Source organism: Aplysia californica, unplaced genomic scaffold, assembly GCF_000002075.1.
Source record: "Aplysia californica isolate F4 #8 unplaced genomic scaffold, AplCal3.0 scaffold00271, whole genome shotgun sequence".
Lineage (NCBI taxonomy): Eukaryota > Metazoa > Mollusca > Gastropoda > Aplysiida > Aplysiidae > Aplysia > Aplysia californica.
Genome location: NW_004797541.1, coordinates 701,430 through 710,290, shown reverse-complemented (window position 1 = coordinate 710,290; position 8,861 = coordinate 701,430). Strand labels below are relative to the sequence as shown.

General features: G+C 38.7%; 1 protein-coding gene across 2 annotated transcripts in view; it reads right to left on the bottom strand.

Annotated features, from left to right (window-relative positions):
• The window catches only part of LOC101861050 (xanthine dehydrogenase), a gene marked incomplete in the record, with an annotated part of 55,376 nt that overhangs the window by 27,341 nt on the left and 19,174 nt on the right, over positions 1-8,861 (bottom strand). For both annotated transcript variants that reach the window (XM_013084101.2, XM_013084102.2), the window contains 7 exon segments: positions 338-439; positions 1,615-1,763; positions 2,611-2,716; positions 3,330-3,479; positions 4,569-4,642; positions 5,516-5,726; positions 6,376-6,532. In XM_013084101.2, the coding sequence (XP_012939555.1) occupies positions 338-439; positions 1,615-1,763; positions 2,611-2,716; positions 3,330-3,479; positions 4,569-4,642; positions 5,516-5,726; positions 6,376-6,532 (949 nt within the window).

Below are 8,861 nucleotides of genomic sequence, written 5' to 3'. Positions count from 1 at the left end.
TGTGTGTGTGTGTGTGTGTGTGTTTGTGTGAGAGAGAGAGAGAAAGTGCAATCCAAACGCTGCAGCAGTAGTGAGATAATAATAATATATGTACTCCACATTACCAGCACATGAAATGTTATCAATATTTACATTCTTTAAGTTCCCCACAAATAAATTGTCTCAGATTCTCCAAAAATTATACTTGAGTCTGTGTTTACATTTAATCAGATTCCTGAACAATTTTACTGATTGTGAATAATTTAAGTCTTATGTATGTTTGGAAAGATTAGAAAAGACACTTATTGGTACCTGGAGATCTTACAGAACAGCCTGCTTACCCAGACAACCGACTCACCATTTGGGCACTGATGCCTCCAAAAACAATGGACGGTCTTTGTTTCCCCTTCGGACTATTAATTGGAACACACAGGGCAGCGTTCACATAGGCGTGGGCATTCTAGGAGAGGAGTGCAAAGACGTAACAATTAGGAAATGTGGGATAGTGTCTTTTCAACTCAAATTCACTAGCTTGAAAACAGTGCATTTCTGAGATTTGTTCTTTTTCGAGGGGGGGGGGGCAGTTGATGCCATACCAGATGCAAACGAATCATTACAAAAGTGGGTCCTAAACACTTTGGGGTTTAAGGTTAAAAAAAAAGAGGGGGGGGGGGTCTATTTTACTTTTGCCAGACTCTCCAATGACATACCAGGAAGAAGGAAAACATGAAAGAAGACATAGTATGTACAAAGAGAGGATACTAATCCTACTCCTACAGGATGTAGAATATGAGTGTCATTCGACCAACTGCAGGCCATAGACCCCGTAGGTTTGACGCCAAACTGCTTTCGTCAGCACTTTGTTGAAACTTATTGAATTTTTAAATATTACAGGAGAGACAACATAACCATCTAACATTGTTAATGTTAACACTCAGGCAATCAAATTCTGTCAATGTATTGTGATGGGCCTATGACAAAACCCTGCAAAGAAGTATATGTTTTAGCTAGAGACGAGACATCCTTGGTAAGCAAGGTTCTTCATTTCAAGCACTGCTCCATTGAACCACACTAAGGGTTAATGAGGTTAGAACAACATAAAACGCAGTTCTCGGTTGCTCTGGACTGAACTCGCTATCTTCAGGTTTTTGTTGAAACTAGTCAAAAGATAACCGAGTTATTTTCATTTATAATTAGGTCCTCTCTTATTTTTTAGACACCTAATATGTTATGAAAATAAGTTCCATTACCTTCTCAGGTAAAGAAACAACAATTACTGCTGACGTTTTCCATATTTGTATTGTCTAACGTGTTTGGACAATTCAACTATGATATAGTGCGAAACTTTTTATAGATATTTTGAGGGGGTAAAATATGAGCCATTAACATTACAGTATCTGTATTTTGCGTGTATCCTTCTCAAGCCTGAGACATTCAAAGTTCAAGCTGTGCTCGTTTCAATGTCTGTATAGGACTCATGCTCAATACACAGTTGGATACAGAAAAAAATATAATGTAGACCCAAGCACTAAGTTTTACCTAAGCTGTAGACACCATCCAAAATTAAAACGTTATTTAAATGGTATCACTTCCTTTCAAGAGTAACCAACTCTGACTTCAACGTCTGTCACTGACCTGTGATCGGGGCGTGATCTTAAACGATCTGTAGTGCACATTTTTCTCCAGTGTGGGAAAGACCAATGCCAGGATGACTTTGTTGGTCATGTCCACTTTCCTCAGAAATTCCACCATGGGGTAATCATGGCTTTTTTTCTTTGCTGCATCTGTAAATGTGCGGAACAGAGTAAATGTTGTTTTATTGTCAGTAACACTAAGGCAGGTCATATATATATCACAGTATCCCAATGTATGCAGGGCTCATGGATGTGTGATAAATGTTTGTGACTACACTTGAATAAAAACAAGACCCAAAGTCATTGGAGTCATGATGGCCTCTACACTTTACTGTATAGATAACCCAAAGGCATTGGTCACTGCACTTTCTTGTATATGTGACTCAAAATCATGTTGGTCATTATGGGTGGTTAGCAGGTGCTCTGGTGTGGTTTGCTCCTACTTTCCTATCAAACATCTTTCGTCATTATCTCTTTTCCTTTTTGTATTTGTTACTCTCTTGTAACACCTGTAATCTTCCGCACTTATGTGACCTCATTGTGTTGTGAGTGCCGTAAAACACTTATTTTAACTAGTCCCTATTATACAGGTAAAATAAGTTATGCAGTTTTAGAAACCTAAGATAAGTACCAATTCCCTTTTTTCAACATTTCATTCTATATGTTTGTTAATTCTTTTGCTCTCACTTAAAGCAAGATTCAAAAGTAGTTGGGTTTTTTTTTGGTCAATCACCATTTTTCTTGTAACTGTCAAAACAAAAAGTTATCGCCCTCACTTGAAGTCATTGTCCTTCATTTTCTCTTGCCTAAAATTCACAAGTATAATCTTTAGAAGTAAAAAAATGACATTAACACTTGGAGGAGTAAATTCTGTAGCATTTAGAGCCGGCAACTGTGCAAGAGCATAAGGAAAAAAAATGTATATTCTGGTTTTAGTTAAGAAAATATAAAGAAAAGAGGAAAAAAATAATCTGTGAGTTCAAACAGCCAGGCTTACCATAAACAGTGACAGAGGCACCAATAGCAGTTGTCATGGTGAACAGGTCAGACGGGAACTCAGGGTGAGCATGTTTGATCATCAAGTTGCCAGCAATGCAGCCAGCCTGGGAACACGATTCATGGGGGTTTGAATTTTATAAAAACATTGGCACAGTAACTGCTCATAGAGGAAAGGATGATGATTGAGAAAACATAATATGGAATAACAGAAAGCATATTCAAAATATACAATTAGCTGAGACAAACAAAACAGGCTCTAAAGCGTTAGTGCACACTTTGTCTATTTATTAGAGAAAAAAAAGTTTTAGTTGAAGTCATTGAAATAAAAGGATCCCTTTCTTAAGAGAATTAAAATGAGGGTTTATAATCAGGTCACAAATAGGAACAAAAGTTAACAACAGACCCATGTCAGCAAGTGCAATTGGTGTTAAGCTGGGTTCTCCAACACTCAACACAGAGTAAAATTCCCAGTACTGTACAGGTTTATAAGTATGTAAGTTTCCCTCAGTGCTGAAGTAGAAAAGATAATGGCCTCCAAAACTATTATTATATTATTATTATGAGTACCATACAAACAAAAGTACAGATCAAGTAGACATCATATAACACTTACAAAAGAGAAAAACAGAACCCCCCCCCAAAACAAAAAACAAAAAAGTTTTGGGAAAAAAAAGATGAAGGGGAAGCTTAATCTGCTGAACAAGAGTGCATACTTACATTTCTCACTAAGGTGGAGGCGAGAAATTTGAGATGTTTGACAACCTTAGCACAGTACTCAAAGCCTGGCTTGTTTTGCAAGGTCCTCAGCCTCTCCTTCAGTTTGGTCAGAGTGGTAGACCCACCAAAGGACACCTTGTTTGCACTCTCCTGCAAGGAGGAACAAAAAATTAATATTGTATGAGAGGAGGTATGCGATAGCAGATATTGGGTGCAGTAGCTGCGGTTTAGGTTTAGGTTAGCTTTGTAATCATACTCATGGTCTGAGCTGGGTTGAGAAGTGGAGGTTTTTATAGTAGGCCTAAAGGAATGGAAGCTCAGAGACAAAATGATAACTATAACAAGAGAAAGATAGTCACCAGATATGGGTATATAAAACAAGATGAATATATTAGGTATGTCCTCGGTGAAATAAAATGCCCTCTTCTAACAGAATTGTAAACATGGAGGGCTCCATGAGCAGACCCACTATAGTGATCATAATATAAAGAATAAAAAACAAGTAAGAAGATTCGCACAAACAGTACTAAGAAAACAAAACAAAGACTTCAAGTGATTTAGAAAAAAATGCCACAATTAAAGTCGGATGCATTTGTGGACAGACTGAAAGTGAGTGTATGCGCAGGCATTTGTGCATGAGTACGTGTGAGTGTGAGTGTGTGTGTGTGTGTGTGTGTGTGTGTGTGTGTGTGTGTGTGTGTATGAGTGTGTGAGAGAGAGAGAGAGAGAGCGAGAGAGACAGAGAGAAAGAGAGACAGACAGACAGACAGACAGACAGACAGACAGACAGACAGACAGACAGACAGATAGAAAGACAAAGAGAGAGAAAGAGAGAGGGAGAGAGAATGTATAACATGTGTACATGTTTGTGCGTCCGTAAGTGTTTGTGCATGTGTGTGCATGTGTGTGCGCATGTGTGTGTGTGTGTATGTGCATGCATACGTCGTGTGTGTGTGTGCGTGTGTGTGTGTGTGTGTGTGCATGTGAGTGTGTGTGTGTGTGTGTGTGTGTGTGTGTGCATGTGAGTGTGTGTGAGTGAATGCGCGTGTGTTTGTTTGTTTGTGTGTGAGTACTGTTTCATTGATAATATTTTAAGTCCATTGTATTAATTTATAAAAAGCAAGAATCAATGGCACCTTAATTCAACTAATAATATAAACCTAAAAAAAACATATCAGTACATTAGACTAATAGCTACCATGTCGTTGGTATCATAAAATACATTAAAAATAACTCTACCTTGATCTCATACAGTTCGTTTACACCATGAAGATCAATGTACACGTCAAATGGTCCCTCGTTCTTAAAGATTCCTGCATTAACAAAAAAAGAAGAAAAATACAGCATTAAGTGCCATCATTTCTAATTCCCCAATTTGAACTATCGGGACACTATTCACCACCAAAAGAACACATAATGAATTTATCTTCTCTTATATGTTTCAAGGATTTCAAGACAATGTCATAAAAAAATGAGAAGAAAGTATAAATAGCCTTTGTTTTGTTTTTTTTGTTTTTTTAAAACGTATACTGCAAAGCATGTTACATAAATCTGATATGCTGGTTAAAACTTTATTTTCAAATAAACAACCAAAATTGAACTTTTTAACAGTATGGAAATCGGAAAACTGTAAGGCATCCTTTTAATAAATCAGTTCTCTTCCTTTTGAAAAATTTACCCAATGTCACTTATCCGATCTTATCACAGAGGCGATTATTTATGCAATACTAATCACCCAATGCACAATACGTTATTCCTATAGTTCAAAAGCCTGTTGGCCTATGTGTCCTGTGCCAAATAAATCTTCACATTCAGAAAGCTGCTGCTTGTATGCGCTGTCTGATACCCCTACACAGCTGCTAAGTTCAAAAGACATTCAGGATTACGATCCCTGTAAAAAAGCATCCTTGGAGTGTAGGCTGTGATTTCTAACCATCTCCCAAGAAGGAAGTCATTAACACTACATGTACAAAATTAAACATAAATATTTCAGTTGCTTGTAAGGCAGCGAAACATGTCAATATGTTTAGGAAAAGACTATAGCTTTGAAACACATTCCAATCAATTCTTAAAGTAAGTTAAAGTAGTGAGACAAATAGAATATACACTGCTGCCTGTTCTACACATATCATGACTGCTAAATGGAGAAGTCGTACTAAGCCAAATAAAATTAAAGCAGAACTGACCAGTAGACGTGTTGCCGAAGACCATCCTAGTCCTTTTGCCCTTGCTCTCTACCAGGCGTTTACCAAGGTCAGCCAGTGAGGTCGGCCGAAACCATTGGGAGTCAGCCACGTCAAGGGCGAGAGGACGGACAACGTTATTGGTACCACCACATTTGGTCGATTTGCCGGCACACACTTCTCCTGTCTTGGGGCACAGATTTTTGTTCAGGTCCTAAAACAGAGGAAGCCATGGTTATCAAATATGTTTTTGGCTAACATATAGAGCATCATCTACCATAATTTCTACAATCGAACATTATTATAGCTTTATTAAGGGCAAAGGTAAAAGTATAGTAAAGTTGTTCCCGCATCCGATCCGGACATTGGGGATTGCCTTTTTGTTAGTGAGACAAATTCCTGAGCCTTCGGCATATTGTAGTAGGGTGGCCAGTTCCTTTTCACGCCACCTTTACTTCCCCAACTCGAAGTCGGGCTGGGTGGGCAGGAGGGGGTGAAAAAAGTCTGTGTCCGAACCGAGGCTCAAACCCAGACTTTCAGCTCTGGTAACGAGCATACTAAGCACTCCACCATCGGTATCGGTTTTAAAAGCTATCTTTGAATTTGTTTTCAGAAATTATAAGTCGTAATTACAAGTGTGCCTACAGTTTTAAAGACCTCCAGAAACAATACCCTGAGGCCAAAAAGAGAGGTAAAAGACTGTGAAGCTATTATGGTGTTCATCCATTTACTAAAGAAACAATTAAAATCCATGGCATGTTGGTAACAGTTTCATAAACCATAGTCTTTGCAACGTAAAGTTCTGAGATAAAGGCAGTATCTATATATAATTGTGTTTTGATTAGAACTTACTGTTTACTGACCTCAATATCAATACACTTAGCACTCGGTGTAGTATTGTCAGCAGCAAAAGACTTCATAGCATCCAAGATTGGCCGATAGCCTGTGCAGCGACACACATGGCCGTCGAAAGAGTCCTCGATGTCTTGCTGAGTGGGCTTGGGGTTTTGATGCAACAGCCTGTCGGGGTGGAGAAATACAGAAGAAGTCTCTTTTTATTTTATTTTTTTTATAGATGTGAAGAAAAACAGCCCCAAAAAAGCCCTATTATTGTTTCCTATATTGATAACCAACAAGCTTTCGATAGAATCCACCATATCAGTGTTTGGAGAAGACAGGTATTGATGGCAAACAATGAGGTGTGCCACATTCTCCACACAAGACAAACCGTGCTTAACAAAATGAAAAGTAGAAAAATACAATGCTTTGGTCATAGTAAACGCCACCAAACCATTATGAAAGAAATACTCGAATGAAGGCAAGATGTTGGGCAAAAGGGCCAAGGATGGAAAAAGAACAACGTGGACAGACGACTTCAAGGCATGGACTGGCCTGGGTATGGCAGAAGGTAAAGCTAAAATGGCAGCTGGCGACGTGAGCACTGGCGGGCATTACACGTCAACGTCTGAGCCATAGATATTATATGTGACAAGTCTTGCTCTGTCTCGTTATTTCAACTGCCTTGCTTTTCCAGTATAAAAGAAATAAAACGAAAGGAAGAAAACAGACAGAAATTAAGTGACAAACGACACATATATCGATAATTTTGTTGTCATAAGATGTCGGGACTCAAGACAGTTCACCCCAGGGGGAAGCACAATGAGAAGATGTGCATGCATGCATCTAGATGGCATCTGATAGGGAATAGAGACAAGCAAATCATGTTTGCATTCCTCTAAGGTTTTCAGATATGCAAGGGCTGGGAAGACTAAGTAAAACACAAGCGCACCGCAGTACAAAGTTATAATAAAGTGTTCGCACGCATCCGGCAAAGTTGATTATAAGTCGTAGCTGCACCTCGAATTATAATATAATTTTTTTTTAATAATGCTGCTGTGACGTAGACGCTTCAGGGGAATTGTTCTTCTGATGGGACATTTTGAAAAGCTCTAATCTATGCTGAAAGGAAAAATCTATGAGACCACAGGAAGTGCTGCAAGCTAAAAATCAAGCAGAAAATAACAGAGCTTCATGGAGGGCTCTAGGACGTCTTCACAAGCCACATTCACGGGTGACTGGTTCTCTTGTGTGTGCAATATTTGCCCAAGTTCTCATTTTCGGCAGACACCCTCGGGCAAGACTGCTTGTGTAAGACGTAGGATGATAACACACTATGTCTTTCATTTGCTAAAGTCCCAAAGATCCGAAACCAGAGTCGAACACTTTAAAGTGTAATCGTTGCTAACAAACCTTATGATTGACCACCTCTTCAGATAAATTAACGTGAATGTTGCGAGAGACTTGTGGTTTGCCGTGGGCCAGATGCACATGTCTAATAATTCAAGCTTGGAGATGCACAGACATGCTCCTAGGGTTTTTTCTATGTCGCCCACATGTAATTCTTGGGCTAGCCATGATCGAAAGTTAAATACAGAACATTTTGAAGCGCCATTACTTCAACGTTACTGAAAGAAGAGTAGGATCTTACAAAATTTGGGTAACGCAAGTTGGGTAAAAGAAATTTCAAGGTAACAAGTATACGGTAAAAGTATTTGAAAAAACAGCTCAAATACAAAAATCAAGATAAAAAACTACTGGCGTAGCTCATTTCTGTTCACAACCTATGTAATAAGAGAAAATGTGTCTTGCCACCCAAATACATTTTGTAGTTGCAATATCTTGTAGTCTTCAGTGTGAAAAAAAACCAAAACGATTCAGTTATTATTTGAAAGCTCATAAACTATATTTTCAGCTTCAGAAGCATTTTATCGTTTCATTTGAAATCCATCCCAAAATGTCCAGGAAAACAATTGTGTTCTTCCTAATGCATTTGCTCAGCTTTGCCCTCCGCACATTTCATAACCTAAAGTATCCAGTTCCAATATAATATTGATAAATGAATATCCATTATAAAGATTTAAACGGTGGCAGAAAGTGAGAGAAATGGCTTTAGTATAGCAGCGACATTTTGTATGATTTATTCCCATTTTCCCACGCCAGCACACACAATTATATTTTCGTTGGTGCAATTATTTTATATTACTTGATGTCACGCGACTTGGACTGGACATACTCTCGGGAAGCCAGGCAGCTGCATAACAAAAAAAGTGCTATTTTTGATCACAGGGTAGGAGATCTAGGGGACGGCTATGTAGAACCGGGAGAAGTGTCACAGAGAATGAGGTACAGAAAAGTGGGAAGACATATTATCTAGAGGTTATCCCAAGACAGGGAAAGGCAGAGAACGTTTATTGTGGTTTTTACCCTGAAGCAAGATGATTGATGATGACGATGACGACGATGATGATGATGATGATGATGATGATGAGGAGGAGGAGGAGGAGGAGGA